Source organism: Megalops cyprinoides, chromosome 7, assembly GCF_013368585.1.
Source record: "Megalops cyprinoides isolate fMegCyp1 chromosome 7, fMegCyp1.pri, whole genome shotgun sequence".
Taxonomy (NCBI): domain Eukaryota; kingdom Metazoa; phylum Chordata; class Actinopteri; order Elopiformes; family Megalopidae; genus Megalops; species Megalops cyprinoides.
The window spans coordinates 8,109,028-8,126,057 of record NC_050589.1 but is presented as its reverse complement, the minus strand read 5'-3'; the positions used below and the strand labels follow the sequence as shown (position 1 = coordinate 8,126,057).

The 17,030-nt window shown below is 44.7% G+C and overlaps 2 protein-coding genes across 2 annotated transcripts; both read left to right on the top strand.

Moving 5' to 3' along the window:
* The first annotated feature begins 514 nt into the window (after nucleotides 1-514).
* Nucleotides 515-10,340, top strand: zbtb17 (zinc finger and BTB domain containing 17). Its single transcript, XM_036532727.1, has 15 exons — nucleotides 515-676; nucleotides 1,888-2,147; nucleotides 2,359-2,532; nucleotides 2,808-3,212; nucleotides 3,325-3,414; nucleotides 3,558-3,790; nucleotides 3,967-4,109; nucleotides 4,894-5,194; nucleotides 5,395-5,482; nucleotides 5,579-5,695; nucleotides 6,390-6,510; nucleotides 6,664-6,794; nucleotides 7,085-7,372; nucleotides 7,656-7,745; nucleotides 8,082-10,340. Exons 2-15 carry the CDS (start codon nucleotides 1,943-1,945, stop codon nucleotides 8,417-8,419), a joined length of 2,724 nt encoding a protein of 907 aa, XP_036388620.1. The 5' UTR covers nucleotides 515-676; nucleotides 1,888-1,942; the 3' UTR covers nucleotides 8,420-10,340.
* A 221-nt stretch (nucleotides 10,341-10,561) lies between these two features.
* ddost (dolichyl-diphosphooligosaccharide--protein glycosyltransferase subunit (non-catalytic)) lies at nucleotides 10,562-16,206 on the top strand. Its single transcript, XM_036533375.1, has 11 exons — nucleotides 10,562-11,144; nucleotides 11,472-11,582; nucleotides 11,774-11,860; nucleotides 12,265-12,368; nucleotides 12,666-12,760; nucleotides 13,013-13,106; nucleotides 13,197-13,345; nucleotides 13,632-13,779; nucleotides 14,120-14,240; nucleotides 14,588-14,694; nucleotides 15,205-16,206. The coding sequence occupies exons 1-11, from the start codon at nucleotides 10,910-10,912 to the stop codon at nucleotides 15,352-15,354; spliced, it is 1,401 nt and encodes a 466-aa protein (XP_036389268.1). The 5' UTR covers nucleotides 10,562-10,909; the 3' UTR covers nucleotides 15,355-16,206.
* The last annotated feature ends 824 nt before the right edge of the window (nucleotides 16,207-17,030 follow it).

The following is a 17,030-nucleotide window of genomic DNA, read 5'->3' as shown; positions in this document are numbered from 1 at the left end:
TGTAACTTGTCATAAGTTGCCCGGTCTTGGTCAATATCTGCCCACTCTGGAGGAGTGTCTTCTTTATATGTAAATGCATATATATTTTAAGCACTGCAGCTAAGATAAAGCGTGTACAGGTAGACAGTATTCAGCTGCAGATAGAACGGCGTGATAAAACATTTTCTCGAACATGTATAAGGTTTTTCGGTGCGTTTTAGCAGCTACGTAGGCTAAAAAGTCTGTGAACTATTATAAATATTGGGAAGAACGACTTTCCATATTGTATTTATTCATATTAACTTATTTGCAATGCGGCTGATTGTGTGTTACAGTTTGTTCAGCGCTTTCAATAAATGGGGAATGTCCCTCCACCTGCGTTGATTTCTCATTATTTATCGTCACTTTCGCTATGCCTGTAAAAAACCCACCAGGCATGCAGGGCGCGCCCCCGTGCGTCCCATTTGAGCGTCAGCAAACACATGGGCGAGCCTGCGCGTGCGCAAGGTTTGACTATCCACCCGGCCACTATCAATCGATCAGAGAGCGGAAGATGGCGGTGGATCTAGTCTGAGGGGAGAGATCGATCACCGAATCACTCGATTGGACGGGATCAACGAAGTGTGGAAAAAATCGCCAAAAACAACACCATAGATGGTATTTGAAAGGGGATACACGGCGACGCGGCTATAAAGAGGTAATTTTAGTCTAAGTTAAGTTGTTTTGGATAAAGAGGCTGAGAAGGACGAGGCTCAAAGGACGAAGCAAGCGACATAGGCCTCCCTCAGGTTCAACCGCCATCTTGTTTGTCTGTACCTTGTGTGTCTAGGCACGCTGAATTAATCCCGGATAGAGAGCATAGAGGGATAGAGGATATATAATCAATCCGCTGCATCGTCAAACAAATACAATAAGAAAAAGAACAGTTTTGTCTTGTGTGCGTGCACAAATGGTTACCCCATTGTACTCTTAAATAACAATTAACGCTTTCAAGTTCAGCCGGCCCTGTTGTGATGACTAATTTAGCTAGCTAGCTATCTGGATATGTTGATGGCGTTTCTCCTCTGAAACGAGGCGAATACTCAACAAAATTTAGCTAGCTTGCTACGTGGAAGAGTCCATTAACACTAGCTAGCTAAGCTGGCTAGTACCAAATACCTAAACAGGTAGTAAGATAGCTGATTAATCGCAATTACTTAGCTAGCTAACTAGCTAGCTAGTTGCATAGACAACTGTCTGGCTAGCTACCTACAGTTTTGAGTGGCCAGCGTTAACTACTTATGTGTTTGTACATACAGAGCATTTCATTTGTAAAAGATGGTTATATGTGGGGAACGGGGTGGACCTGGTACTGTCAAATGGTGGGTAACCAGAAGGTTAATAGTTTAAATGAAACATAAGGCAGACTTAGTACAATGAAGGATTTGATACAGCTGTTGAACCAAATTGTTTATTGTGGCATAGAACCATGTTCAATGTAAACTGGGTTCCCAGACATTGATTTGTGTAAGCTTCATACCAGTCCAAGAAATGGACATTTACATTTTCTTATGTCAACCAACCCATGGTTTACAGTCACTGTGCAAGAAACATGCTTTAGCCCAACAGCCCAACAGCTTTAGCCCAGTTTGTAGAAACAGTAAAAGGAAGTTGTTGAATGTCTTTGTTTCTAATATGGCTTGTCTTTGTAGAATTCCCTATGCGCTTGTGATACTTACATTCTGCAACCTACATCCATTTATATAGATGCCTAACATTAGCTAACATTATCTTGCCTCAGGATACACCAGTAGATGGATTTAAACCTGTGGTCCTTGGGTTCAGACTCTTGCGCGAGCTAGTACACCACACACACCACCTAACAATTTCATCTTATCCAGTCAAACATTATGTTCTTCTCTGTGCCAGAGGCCAACTGAGAGAGCTAGAACCCTGCCAGCCATCTGGTCACCCTTTGTCCGTGATGGACTTTCCCTGGCACAGTGGCAAGGTTCTGGAACAGCTGAACCACCAGCGTCAGTTGGGCCTGCTGTGTGACTGCACCTTCGTGGTGGACGGTGTCGACTTCAAGGCCCATAAGGCCGTGCTGGCCGCCTGCAGTGCCTACTTCCGCACCCTCTTCCTAGACCAGAAAGATGTGGTGCACTTGGACATCAGCAACGCAGCAGGTATGTCACCTACATGTGTTTGTGTCCATTTTTCTGTCTGTCTGTCTGTATGTGAATGAGAGTCTTTGTCATTTTGTTTCAGTGTGCATATTTGTGAGGCAGGGGATAACCATGGACTTGGTCCTGGTTCTTGAGACTGTGCTCACTATCCTGCGGCATCAGCACCACTGTATACGTCCCTAATGCAGCTGCGTGACTCTCTTCCTCTCAGGTTTGGGACAGGTTTTGGAGTTCATGTACACGGCCAAGCTGTCCCTCAGCCCCCAGAATGTGGAGGATGTCCTGGCAGTGGCCACGTTCCTCCAGATGCAGGAGATTGTCAACGCCTGCTCTGCCTACCGGTCCCTCACTTCCCCTGGCAGCACCGCATCTGGCGTCACCACCCGTAAGTAAAGACCAGCGCTGTGCTGACCATCACTGCCACGTGCTCTGATGCACTGAATTGCACTTCTAAGCAGAAGCATTCTGTAATGCATAATTGCTAACTTTTTAAAATAAATGTTATGATTAAATATTTATGTAATAAAAGCACAGGAGTGACATTTGAAGTTGTAGATGTGGGATCAGAACAAGCTTACTACCAAAAAGCTGATCGCATACTGGGTGGGGAAGGATGCTGTTTAATTTGCCCTGGACCTGTCACTTGCCTGCCTGCTTAAGATCCTGAGCAGAGTGTGGAGAGGGAGCTGAAAATGGAGAAGGGGTTGTCAGAGGCGGGGGTGCAGGCGGAGCAGATCCACACTGCCCAGGTGCTAAGCAGGAGCTCCGGGCAGCAGGAACCACAGGGCAACCAGGAGGACCCCCAGGCCTCAGGAGATGAACCTGTGGCTACAGCAGGGGAGCCCTCTACCACAGAGGCCACAGAGCCACCAAAGACGGCGGGGAGTGCCACTGACAAGCAGGACAGTGCACCAGAGGCAGTGCAACCCAAACCAGCACCCCCTGCCCATCAAAGGAAGGAGGGCGTGTCCACTCAGGAGCAGGAGGAGATGGAGGAGGAGCAGTCGGCGGCAAAAGAAGTTCCAGAGTTTCAGGACGACCCCTCTGACGTGGACTACACACCCAGTCAGTGTCACGTCTCTATGTACACGCACCGTTTATCACATGGTTTGTGTAGCGTGTGGCTTGTGTGTGAACCTGGCCTGTGCGCTCATGTGTGGCTGTGCTGGTCTTTCAGAAGTCCCGTTCAGATCTGCGGGAGGCAGGTCTTACATTAGCACACGCAGGAGCAAGGCCAAGACCACAGTTCAGCACGCTGCCTCACAAGGTAACTACAGTTCTCCAGTTTCTGCTGACTCATACATGTATATGGATATGTCCTTATTCATTAGTTCATCTTGTACATTTATTTATTTGAATCCGCTTGTGTGTCCATGTGCTTAGCCTTGCTTTATCATTTCTCTCTCACAGACAGTGACTTAGGCGAGGGTAGCGCGCAGAAGAGTGACAGTGAGGAGGACAAAGTGGAGGAGCCAGAAGGAGAGGGAGATGAAGGGGAGGATGACGGGTATGAGGGGGAGGAGATGGAGGAGATGGATGATACTGTGGAGGAGGGTGGAGGAGAGGGGAAGCAGCTCCGGTCGGGGACGTTCACTGACCGCAGCGAGTCCCGATCGTACGGCTCTGTCACTCACAAGTGCGAGGTAAGGGGGGAGGCGTCATGATGTCATACCTGTGGATAGGTGGAACTGTTTCTTGTTCATAATGCTACAAGCATAGTGCACAAATAATTTAATATTTATTTTATAATTTGTCTCTCTTTTGTGTGTAACTCCCTTTGGGACTGTTCATCCTCTATGATTGGATGCCCCTGGTCCAGGATTGTGGGAAGAAGTTCACTCACACGGGGAACTTCAAGAGGCACATCCGTATCCATACGGGAGAGAAGCCTTTCAGCTGCCGGGACTGCCATAAGGCTTTCTCCGACCCGGCCGCTTGCAAGGCCCATGAGAAGACACACAGGTCAGGACCAGAGCCACTCATCTATGTTAGCAGACACTCTTGTGCAGAGCGCATTACATAGGTTACAATTTTATCACTTTGCATTACATTACGTTACATTTGTTCTTTTGGCAGACGCTTTCATGCAAAGCGAGTTACAAGTGAGGTAGAGGTACTACACAAGTACAAGCAAAAGTCAATCAAGGAGAAATGCTGAATGACCAATAGCTGGCCAGACAAGGTACAAGCTAGCTGGTAGAGACAGCTGGATATTTATATTTAATTTATACAGCTGGATATTTGCTGAGGTAATTGTGGGTTAGGTACCTTGCCCAAGGGTGCAACAGCGGTGCCCCAGTGGGGAACAAGCAAAGGCACCAATCTAAAGTATCTTCATTATGCTCATCTGACATGTCTGTCTCACCTCATATGAGGGAGTCACTGAGTGAAAGGGTATCCGACAGTTACTCAGGTGGCACACTTAAACCATAATGAGATAGTAGCACACTATTACGTTTCTGAAACAGTTGCTCATTTAACTTGAATCTGTTGCTCATATAACTTGAATGCATACACTTATGCTCTATTGTGCTGGAAGTCGCCCTGGATAAGAGCATCTGCTAAATGAATGTATTGTAATGTAATGTAATGTTTAAGGCATTTTCAGTTATGCTGTGTAACGAGTTTATATGCAGTCTGTTTGTGCCCCTCCAAAAGAAAATGTCTGACTAGTTGGATTTGTATGTCCTCATTCCTGCTCCTCTCCCTCTGTACCACACCTCCCTCCCGCGCTCTCTCTCTCCAGCCCAGTGAAGCCGTACAGCTGCTCGGCCTGTGGGAAGAGCTACCGGCAGATCAGCCTGCTCAATCTGCACCGCAAGCGGCACACGGGCGAGGCGCGCTATAGCTGCGAAGACTGCGGCAAGCTCTTCACCACCTCGGGCAACCTGAAGCGCCACCAGCTGGTGCACAGCGGCGAGAAGCCGTACCACTGCGACTACTGCGAGCGCGCCTTCTCCGACCCCACCGCCAAGATGCGCCACCTGGAGACCCACGACACTGACAAGGGCCACAGGTGCCCGCACTGCGACAAGAGATTCAACCAGGTAAGACCGGCTGCCATCCGCCTGGCCCGCTGTGACAGGCTAGGACCGAGTCAGTACACGTCTGACCAGACCTCTTTGCATTTTACAAATCTGGCGTTTTTCAGTGATTTTTTTTGGTGTAAACACACCAGAAATGCATCCGAATGACTAGAGTGATAGGTAAATAAAGGGCTGACCTGGCTCTGCCTGTATTTTTTCAGTTGGGGAACCTAAAGGCTCACCTGAAAATCCACATCACAGACGGGCCTCTGAAGTGCAAAGAGTGTGGGAAGCAGTTCACCACCTCTGGTAAGAGCACCTGAGAGAGGAAGGGGACAGCAGTGGCAAAGGACACCTTATGTAAACCTACCTGTATTAGAATGCAGCTGTGTCATCCCTGTACAGGTAACCTGAAGAGGCACCTCCGCGTGCACAGCGGGGAGAAACCCTACGTCTGCATGCACTGCCAGAGGGCGTTCGCTGACCCAGGGGCCCTGCAGAGGCACGTCCGCATTCACACAGGTGCGCCTCTACCTGTCACTCACACGCTCACCTGACTCATAGACACACCTCTCGCCTACAGACACACAGCTGCATTTTATTCCCACCTATATCAAGTGCTATTACACGTCTCTCCCGAGTATAGAAAAACATGATGTAGTGCACAGGGTCCACAGTGTGTTATGACACACTGTACTTTAAATCACATTAAATTCATGGTGGCCAAATTTCTCAGTTTTCAAAGAAACTGAATATTAGTGGAATTGGTCAATTTAGTGCAAGTAGTGAGCCAAAATATCAGGTCATACCGAAATACTGTGCTAAATTGTTTCCAATATTTGCCATATACAAATAACATTTATTTACAGTACATTTATTTATTTAGCAGACACATGCTGCTACTTAGGTAGTGGTGTAAAAACAGGGAAGAAACCCTTGTAGTGATTTGCAACATGCAGAGGATTGGTTTCATGTGCAACTGAGGGCCTGAAGAAACATGTTCTGGAGTGTTGCTGAATGTTTTGTTGAATTAAACTAGTTTCTTTGTTTTCATGCTCTTTGCTGAAGCTGTGAGGTAACATCTGATCTGCTTAATTTATTTCGAAAGAAGGAGAACTTTGTTAGCTAGTGTGAACTCAATGTGTGCGTCACAGCCTGTGGGTTCAACAGTGTAATCTAACAGCTCTGGATGCATTTTCATGCATGTGGTTTGCAGGAGAGAAGCCTTGCTTGTGTCTCATCTGTGGAAAGGGATTCACCCAGGCCAGCTCCCTCATTGCGCATGTCCGACAGCACACTGGAGAGAAGCCCTATGTCTGCGACCGCTGTGGCAAAAGGTCAGACACAAAGAGTACACAGCTGGTGGTGTGCCGTTTATTACTTTATCGAGATGCATGCGGACAGTATGCTTTACGCTCGGAAGAACACCACATTCTCTCAGTGTCTTATTCTCAACATCTTCGTATCCCTGTTTTTCTTTCTTCCTGCAGGTTTGTCCAGTCAAGCCAGCTGGCCAATCATATACGTCACCATGACAACATCCGACCGCATAAGTGTCACGTCTGCAACAAAGCCTTTGTTAACGTTGGGGACCTCTCGAAACATATCATCATTCACACAGGTAGTAAACCCCATTTCTTCATTGTTTTATGTACATTTCACTTTTTAGATCTTGAGGTTTCTGAACACACCAGGAGAGGACCGTCTGTATGATGCAGGACTGTATAATAGTTTTGCAGTAAGAATTGCAGAACTTGTCTCCCCCTTGTGGAATGTGTCTGTCAGTGCACCCTGCGGCACATGTCTGTCAATCTTCATTTTCCCTCCATCATCTTCCATTAGTTCTGTAGCCTCCATCTGCTGCTTTTCAAAACATATTTCATTTCCATCCCTCTCTCGCTCCGTCTCCAGGGGAGAAGCCATTCCTTTGTGACAAGTGCGGCCGGGGATTCAACCGCGTTGACAATCTGCGCTCGCACGTCAAAACCGTTCACCAGGGGAGAGCCGGCATGAAACGGCTGGTGGTGGCGGGGGGTGACGGCGATGGGGGCGGCGGGGGAGCGGACAAGCTGCAGCCCGCCTCGACGTCTGCCTCGGAGCTGGACGACAGCGAGGTCAACATCGTCACGGTTACCACGGATGACATTGTCACCCTGGCAACTGAGGCCCTGGCTGCCAGTGCCGTCGCCCAGCTGACAGGTCAGAGGGCGTGCTGGAACCTGGGCATGGAAGAGGGGGCAATAAAAGGGGGCAGAGAACATTAGGGAAAGGGGAGGGAATGGGAGCAGGAGAAGGCATGATATGAGAGAGGGACTTAGGTATGAGATGAAAAGCAGAGGAAGCAGGCAAAGCAGGATGAGGACTGGAGGTGGTTTGATAGTTGGGGGTAGGGTTAGGCATGGTTAAGGCATGCTAACGGGATCAGTGCTTTGGCTGCATACTGAAAGAGTCTCTGTGTCTAACTGATCATGTCCCACTGCAGTGGTACCTGTGGCTGCGTCAGTGTCGGCAGATGAGACGGAGGCTCTGAAGGCAGAGATAACGAAAGCGGTGGAGAAGGTGCAGGAGGCAGGTGAGGCTAACACTCTCACAGACACACAGCCTTGAATTATGTATGTTAATATTATGCGCATTTAGAAACGAATCAAACAGCTTCAAGACGTGCTTTTCAGAGTTGAGTGTGAGTTACTTTGTCAAAGCACAGGCGCTTTGACCTTGAATAAATACTAACCCTGTACATTGCTGTGCTAAAATCTTGGTTTGACAATATGTCAGAAAAAAACAGATTTCCTTTTTTTTTTTTTTTTAGAAATGGTCAGAATATGTGATTAATGCCAAACTGTTTTTTTACTCTTTTAATTGATTCGATGCCTATATGTTTCTCTTTGTTTGTGTTCACGCTTCTCAGACCCTAACACCCAGATCCTGTATGCGTGTGACTCGTGTGGGGAGAAGTTCCTGGACGCCAGCTCCCTGGCCCAGCACGTGCGCATTCACACGGCCCAGGCGCTGGTCATGTTCCAGGCCGACTCTGACTTCTACCAGCAGTACGGCGGCGAAGCCGCCTGGCAGACGACCGAGCAGGTCATCCAGGGAGGGGAGCTCCTCTTCCGAACGCGGGTGGGAGGGGAGGAGGAAGAAGAAGAGATGGCCCGGGCCGAACCCCAGGCGGAGGGAGGAGAGGAGGCAGAGGCAGAGACCGTGTCTGAGCCAATGGAAATGGAGTGTGGCGCTCAGGCAGAGTGACAAGGGGCGGGGTTAAAAGTGGAAGTTAGAACAGAGTAAATGACACTGGGATACTGGGGGCTGAAGGAAATGTAGATTGCGGGTTCTCTTTGCATTGAAGAGGGCGCCATGCTAAGCAGGGGTAGATAGTTGCCAAATGTGGTTGAACTATAAAACATTAGATCAATACCTCCACTCCCCTGTGAAGACCATTATTAACAAAAAAATTTCCAAACCCATCTGCCGTCAAATCAGTGCCCTCTTTCCCAGAATCCCTGCTTTGTGTAGAACAGCTTTGGACACACACTGTAAAGTTGTGTCATTCTGTCCACAGATACAGAAGTGACTCATTATCTGTGATTATGACTCTCCCGCTTCCTTTCATTTTTATGATCTCTTATCACTGGTCGTTGGGCCAGCACAGAAAATGGATATAGCACTCATTATTCTTCCCAATATTTTTATTTAAGCTGTCTTTTGCAGCCCCTCTGAGGAAGAGTAGAAAAAAACCACAAAGGAAAAAAAAATAATAGTGCATTGTCTCCACTCCTCTATTTTTTCCAATGAAAGAAAAAGAGACTTCAAAAAAATAATATTATGTATAGAATGTACAGGATCTTGGACTGGATTAGAGCTTGGACTGGATTAGTGTAGTTGCACACATTTACAAGGCACTATTAATTTTGTGTTTAAATAATCAAAATCAGTTGATGACTTTGATAGCTGAAGCAGTAATTGCTGTCAGGGTCTGGTGTACAGTGGTTACCTCCCCACCTAGTCTTCCTCATTGTTTTAGTGTGGGCAGATCATGGCTAGGGCTGGGTCAACCCCAGCCATTGAGGGAAGCAGGACAGTGAGAGTCTTTTTATTTTTGTCTCCTTCAAGTCTTAATAGCTTTATTTAAGTCATTTTGAGTTTATTTACTGTCGCTTATTAAGCAGACATTATGACAGCTGTGTGAACCAGGCCTGCTGTAGTTAGTGTACATTTTTTGTGTCATGGCTTGGCTCAAGAGTAGATTAAACAGGACATGCAGAAGAAACTTTAGCTCACAGATTTTCAAAGGGTGAGATTAAATCCACAATTTAGACCCACCTCCTGGTAATCTCTGATACCGTATTTGCTTGAATTCAGATGGAGGAGTTTGAAGTGCATTTGGGATTTTTGTTTTTACTAGAGATTCATTGTCATTCATTCACTTTTTCCCTGTTATTATTGTCTTCAAGTGCATGCCGTTTTGCCACTGTAAATAGGAAGATATTTAGCAGTGCATCATAAACAATTTTGCATTCCCAGATCTGTTTGTTACAGTGATTTTAATTCAGCAGTTTTAGCATAATTATTCAAATTTGCTTTGGAACTAGAGCTTGAATCAAGTAAATGCGGTATCTTTCTCATATTTTCGTATTCTGGTTTCATAATATAAGTAATCAGGTTGTGATTTATTCTCTGACGCAGAAGGCATCCTCCACAGATATTAGACTTGTTACATTTTACGTCTGCCCACTTATTTCAGTTTGACCCCACAGTTATTTGTGCACTGCTAAGGCATTGGCTCCCACGGTATTGAGTCGTATTCTCACTTCCGAAGGGAGGTCACGATCTGCATTGTAATTCTTAATTGGTGTATTACCGACTTAAGCCATATGTGTGATTTTTTTTTTCAGTATCTTGTTTCTGCGGGATTCCATCTGTTTGAGATATAATGACCGTACAGCTCACTCTGAAATAAGACAATTGAGCATGTGTAATCAGTGTAATATGCACACGAGCTGAAGAATTCTTCAGGACAGACTCAAGGAGGCACTATGAAGAAATGTATCATCCACCTGATAATATTTAAAAATATACCAGAAAGGTCATGCGGAATTTTTCCCCTTTTCTGTTCTCCATACAAGATTATTGTTGATGTCCTAAAATACTGCACTAAAAATTGCCAATAAATTACTCCACGAGTAGTTTTTTTCTCCACGGTTCTTTTATCACGGTCCTGGGGTTTGGCAACAGACCTGAATTGTAATTGCTCATAGCAATAAAATAGGAGTTAATATCAGAAATAAAGTTCACAAACATTTTACGAGGTGAAATATGCAGAATATTCTAGGTAGTTATGAAATCATTTGCTCTATCAAAAGAGATGAACGTTGAAAGATTTGATCACTGTATTTGCCAGAAGTGATTCCTTCAACAACATTGATTTCCCTTAATAGACCTGCATAATATTTGAATGATTTGGAACTGCCTTACATTTTCACATACTAATGTGGAAATATATGCTGCAAAACAGCTCTTCAGATGTTTTAGGAAAGGTCTTCAGGACTTATTTATCAACGTATGATTAGGCGTACAACGACAGGCTATAGATTTTCAAAAATTACAGTGACTGAACGGACAACCTAGATGTTCACATGTGACTTGGCGAGGATTTCTTTTATATCACAAATAAGACGTGAGCGTTGTCCTTTAAGTTACACCGACAGCTAGCTGGGCGTATTTTATCACCCCGGAAAGATGGCGGTAGAAAGAGTGTATGACAGAAACCGGTGCAGATACACAATGAGCTTTAACGGACATAATTTTAGCAGAGGGCATAGTAGATGCAAACGGTTCAGTTATAGCATTTTCAGTTTTCTGTCTGTGGTTTTGGGTTTAATGCACCCTGCGCTGGGTGACGGAAGCACTCTTGTGCTACTGGACAACATGAATATCAAAGATACTCATTCGATATTCTTCCACAGTTTATCTGGTAAGTAGCTAGCATTAGGTAGCTAAGTTTGTATTATGTTTTGACATATCAGAATTTCCTGCGCATGGAACTCCCGTCAAAAGCAGGGATAACTGCATTAGCTAGCGAGATAGCTAGTTACCAACCCATGTTGGCATATTTGGATTACTAATCAACAATGTGGGCTGCCGGGATAACTGGCTATAGCTGGCTATAACCTGTACAGGTTGGCCCACGAGTTTGGTTTGGTACGGTCTGAACTGGTTTTCATGCACGCTCACAATTCCGAACAGTGTCTTCAACGTTAGCAGCCAGCATCCTGAAATTCCTTTATCTCACCCTCTTTAGATCGTGGCTTTGATTTAACATTTAAGACCGCAGATGACCCTGGTCTCTCCCTAATTAAATACGGGCAATTCCTCTATGATCATCTCATCATATTCTCGCCATCAGTGGAAGGTGAGTTTGAACGTCGTTATGTGTATCGGCGTAAATCAGTGTTTATTCGATAGTGTTCTGGTTAATATGCTATTAACCCTCAGTTGCCATTTGTAACGATAGATTCAGATTTTGTGAGCTGTGTGGTTGTTCTTTGACTGTCACTATGCATTGTTCTGCAGTATTTCCAATCTGCCTTTAATTACTGTCAGATTTCGGGGGCAACATAAACGTGGAGACCATCACTGCCTTCATTGATGGAGGAGGAAACGTTCTTGTTGCAGCCAGCTCCGACATCGGTAAGACTACCTTTAGAGGGCTGCTTCTTTGAACCAAGAGCTTAGCCCTTATTGTCCAGAAAGGTCTTTGGAATTTGCTGAAATGTATGTATTAATGCTAACACAATTGATAGTAATCTGATTTATTGGATTAGAAGCTTAAATGTTGGGATTGAAACCCAGCGTCCTTTGAAGTCTTTAAGACATTGAACTTTATCCTGTGCTTTAAACACATTCACTGTACTCACCTCATTTCTCGTCTTTTCTCTTATTCTCTCACCTCCTTTATTTTATTCTGCCTTTTTCATACCTTTAATTTTTCCCCATCACTCCTTCTGTCTTCTCTCTCTCTCTTTTTTTGCATTGCCCTGTCTGTCCTGTACACCCCCTCCCTGTTGCTCTCTCTCTCTCTCTTTCTGAGACAGGCGACCCCCTGAGAGAACTCGGCAGTGAATGTGGGATTGAGTTTGATGAAGAGAAAACCGCTGTCATTGACCATCACAACTATGATGTGTCCGACCCAGGAGAGGTGAGGGGAAGGGTAGACCACGTTTGACACCTTTATGGTAGAGGAAACAAGGACATTTCTGGGGGGTTGTTTATCTGTGATGGACAGCTACAAACTGTATACATTACAAACTTTTGTCAGTATCGGTCCATATTGCAGTGTTCATTTGCTTCCAGGTACAGTGATATGAAGCAATGTCTCAAAAAGTTTGAAACCTGGGTGTGCAGTAATGCTCAGTAATACTTTCTTTAGGAAGGTGGTTCACAGTAAGTACTTTTCCTCTCTCTGGTCTTTCTACCTTCACACCTGTCTCTCCAGCACACACTGATTGTTGCTGACCCAGAGAACCTGTTGAAAGCTCCCACCATAGTAGGCAAGCCTACAGGAAGACCAGTTCTCTTCAAGGGTGTTGGGTGAGTCAACCTTGTCTAGTCCAGTTGTGTTAGCACCTGCTAAGAAATCATTTTGAAATATTTGTTGTCTTTTATAAATTGAGTATGTATAAGTATGAACAGATTTGCCACTTATTGATCGCTAACTAAAGCTTCTGTTTCGTCTTGAGTAATTCGTCGGAGGTTGAGGTCACTTGTATGGGAAGTGTGACTGTGTGAGAGTAATGTGTTGAGATCGGATGCAAACCTTTCTTCACCTGTGTTCCTGGACAGCATGGTGGCAGACCCTGTTAACCCCCTTGTGCTGGACATCCTGACCGGCTCTTCCACCTCCTATTCCTACTTCCCTGACCATGATATCACGCAGGTAACCTGCTCTTACTTCTCCATTTCCAGGTAACGTTTCCAGGTTGTGCTCATGTGCCTATCGTTCCTGTATCTCTCTCCCTCTCCTCAGTACCCCCATGCAGTGGGGAAGAATACACTGCTAATAGCTGGGCTCCAGGCGAGGAATAATGCTCGTGTTGTCTTCTGTGGTTCCCTGGACTTCTTCAGTGACGCCTTCTTCAACTCTCCCATCCAGAAGGGTGCTCCTGGCTCCCAAAGGTATCCCTTCCACACGCTCGCACTCACCTTGTCTTGTGCTTACACCTGTCATACCTTCCATCTTTGTGATTGCAGTCTGAAAGCATGTCCAAGTGTGATTGAGTAATGCACTTGTTACATTACTTTGAATTACATTCATTTAGCAGCCGGTCTTATCCAAAGCGACTCCCAGCACAAAAAAACAGATGAACTAATGGTAAAGAACTCACAGTAAGAACACATGGATGCGTATGACTATTTAGTTGCCTCTAATCGCTTCTCGTTTTCTTTCATGTTACCCATTTAGACACGCACAGACGGGGAACAGGGAGCTGGCAGAGGCGCTGTCTCGCTGGGTGTTTAAGGAGGAAGGTGTCCTGCGAGTGGGGGCTGTCACTCATCACCGCGTTGGGGAGAGCTCCCCTCCTGCAGCCTACACCATCACTGACCTCGTGGTGAGCCCCCTATGCTGTCTATAGGATGGTCACTCCTTATATGACTTTTTGCTTGTGTTGTACTATGCCTCACTTGTAAGTTGCCTTGGATAGAAGCATCTGGCAAATGAATAAAAGTAATGTAAATGTAATGGTTTGCTGAAAGATACCTGGGCTTTGTATTGTGTGGTCACTTAATATTTATTTACCTCATAAGGATTTGCTTTTTGTTAGCAAGTTGTTATTGTGTGTGTGCACCCGTGTGTGTGCTCACCTGAGTGCATCTGCCTTAGTGTGTAGGTTTTACCGTGTGTATGGTGTGGACTGCTTCTGTGCTTCTGATGGTGCATGGGGTCTCTAGGAGTACAGCATCGTAATTGAGAAGCTCTCTGAGGGCCGCTGGGTTCCTTTTGATGGAGATGACATCCAGCTGGAGTTTGTTAGGATTGACCCTTTCATCAGGACCTTCCTTAAGAAGAATGGTATGCATATCCTCCTTTGTCGTGTTGTCGTTATCCTCATTGTGCACATACTAAAAAGCCGAAAGGCATTTTTCAGGCAGCAGTGTACAGCTTGGCTGGGGTATATGAGAGTGCTGCTGGCTTCATGACATTGTGGCCTTAATTTGATACCCTAAGAATAATGAGATGTGAAAGAGGTTTTGAGTGGAAATTAAAACCCTTGCATCTCTTGAGCCCAGTTGTTATCTACAATTAGAGACACAAGCCAAAAACAGCCAGTCTGTTTTGTATATAAGTCCATTCGTTTTATAGAGTTTCATTGATCCTTTGAGGGATCTGTCATAAAATGTGATGCTCTGTCTTGGCAGGAGGAAAATACAGCGTCCAATTCAAGCTACCCGATGTCTATGGTGTGTTTCAGTTCAAGGTTGACTACAACAGGCTAGGCTACACACACCTTTATTCCTCCACCCAGGTAAGCATGTTGAATTGTCTGAAGGAGGGAATAAAAATGGCAATTATAACACAGCTAGGGATGTGCATGACAAAAAAATTTAACAGTTAACACTGGTTCTAACCTGTGCCAGAGCAACACCTAAATGGAAGATAAGGTAATGTGTTAATCATACCAGTCAGTTCCAAGCTTAATTTTGAAACACTTTACACCAGCATAGATAAAAAGGATCCAGAATGTATTTGGAAAACTACAGTATTTTACAGAAAATGTAATTACTCTTAAGCTTTGCCATGATATGTAGGGAAGACATAGTAAGCCTAGGCAACAGCTAGTTAGAAAAACACTGCATGTTTATTCATTATTTGTGTATTTGTTTCTGTGACTCACCTGGGCCCTCCCCAGACCCTACCTGGTCCCAGCCCTGATGGTTTTAGCTAGTTGGGTATGCTTTGGCAATAACTATTTTAAAAAGTCATTAAAAGTGGGAACTGATGAAGGTAGTGATGCCTCCCACCCTTTTGCCCACAGGTGTCAGTGCGCCCCCTGCAGCACACTCAGTACGAGCGCTTCATCCCCTCTGCCTACCCGTACTACGCCAGCGTCTTCTCCATGATGATCGGACTCTTCATCTTCAGCGTCGTCTTCCTCCACATGAAGGAAAAGGAGAAGGCGGAGTAGTGAGGAACAGCGGGGCACAGAGGGGAGGCAGACTTTCGAAATGATTCGGAAGCAAGTGAGTGAACATGGGGGGAACGGGGCTGGCTTGGAGGAGGGGTTAACCAAAGAGACGTCAGAGGTGAAATGGACAGAAAATCGGACAATGACTCAACGGGGGATGGCGGATTGGAAAGGAAAAAAAAAAAACAATGATGTTTGGTGGTGATATTGGGATATATCTAACAATGTGTAGAATGGAAGAAGACCTTGAAAGGGTTGTATGCAAGCCTGTCGTGGATATCATCAAATGTTGTCATATCCCATAATGCACTGCATAGCACTACTATTGCACTCTTCATCTGCTATAAATAAAACAGTAGTGGATGGTTTGGATTTTTTGATGTGAATATGAACTGTAATGTATAATAGGAAATGCTTCTTGAAATGGTTGTGGGTGGCTCTTATCATCTTTGACACATATGGAGATGAGTGTGATCAAAATCCTGCATAATTACTGATTTCAGCTACTGGTTTTCTATTGCTGCGTTGAGCTCACTTTCCGTATAAGCCAGCATGAATTAATTCTTGGCAAGCTGTATGGTTATCATTTGGTTAGTAATTTAAGTGCTTTTACAGAATGACATGCAGTCTGGTTGCATAAGTGGAACAACACTCATCCACATGAATCACAATGCCATATTGTGTTATTTACAGGAAATTTTGCCTCTGTGTGTTTACTGGTTAGTGAAATGTAACTTTCAAACTAATTTTTTTAACACAGTTCAAAGAGGAACAGGTGAAAAAAATGCAACTGGTATATCTGGGTATTGAAATGTTTTGTAATTGTTATTTGAATGGTTATCAGATTAACACAAGGATGATTACTGTATATTCTCATGTTAATTTCTGCAGTAATCTGAAGGATTTGCTCTTTTGCACAAGATTGGAATGCAACATGTTTGTTGTCAGGTTTTTAAATATTGTTTTGGTGTGTGGGTAAGGCATTTTTGTTTGTTTAGCCTCACAAAACTCAATAAAATCTTGACATTCCACCTAAACTGTCCATCGCGTTATGAATTGACAGCTTTTTTTATAGTGTAATGTGACATTATTGAAAAACAGAATTAAACTAAAAAATGTACCTACCTGTGAAATTACCTTACTTGTTGCTGCTGTGGCCAGCCCATTTTCCGTGGTGGTTAGATGTGGCTGTTGAGAATCTGTCGTATTGCGAAATTCTCTTTTTTTTTCCAAACCATTTCCTTTTCTTTTAGGAATCATTGAAAAGCGCAGAAGAGAAAGCAGAATGCAGCAGATGCAACAGTCATATGTGATGATGAGGTGGTTATTTTGTAGGCCGATGCAACACTCAACACCTCGATTCAATGCAGAAATACTCTTAATAGATTCATGGATATGCATGCAACATCAAGTATTAAAATTTGATTGAGAGGGCAGGCTTTGAACCTTGGGGTGAAGTGAATGATTGCATGAATATGGAATATGGAATACTTTTAAATGTCCGTGTGTGCATATAATTTTGGGATGAATATAACGGATGTGTGTGTGTGTTTTTTTTTCTTCACACATGATTTCGTGAGTGCATTGAGTTTGTGATAAGATTATATTCTCAGCCTGGTCTGGTCCTGGGTATGCGGATTGCGGAGCACGAGGAAGGCGTCCGCATTCCAATGATA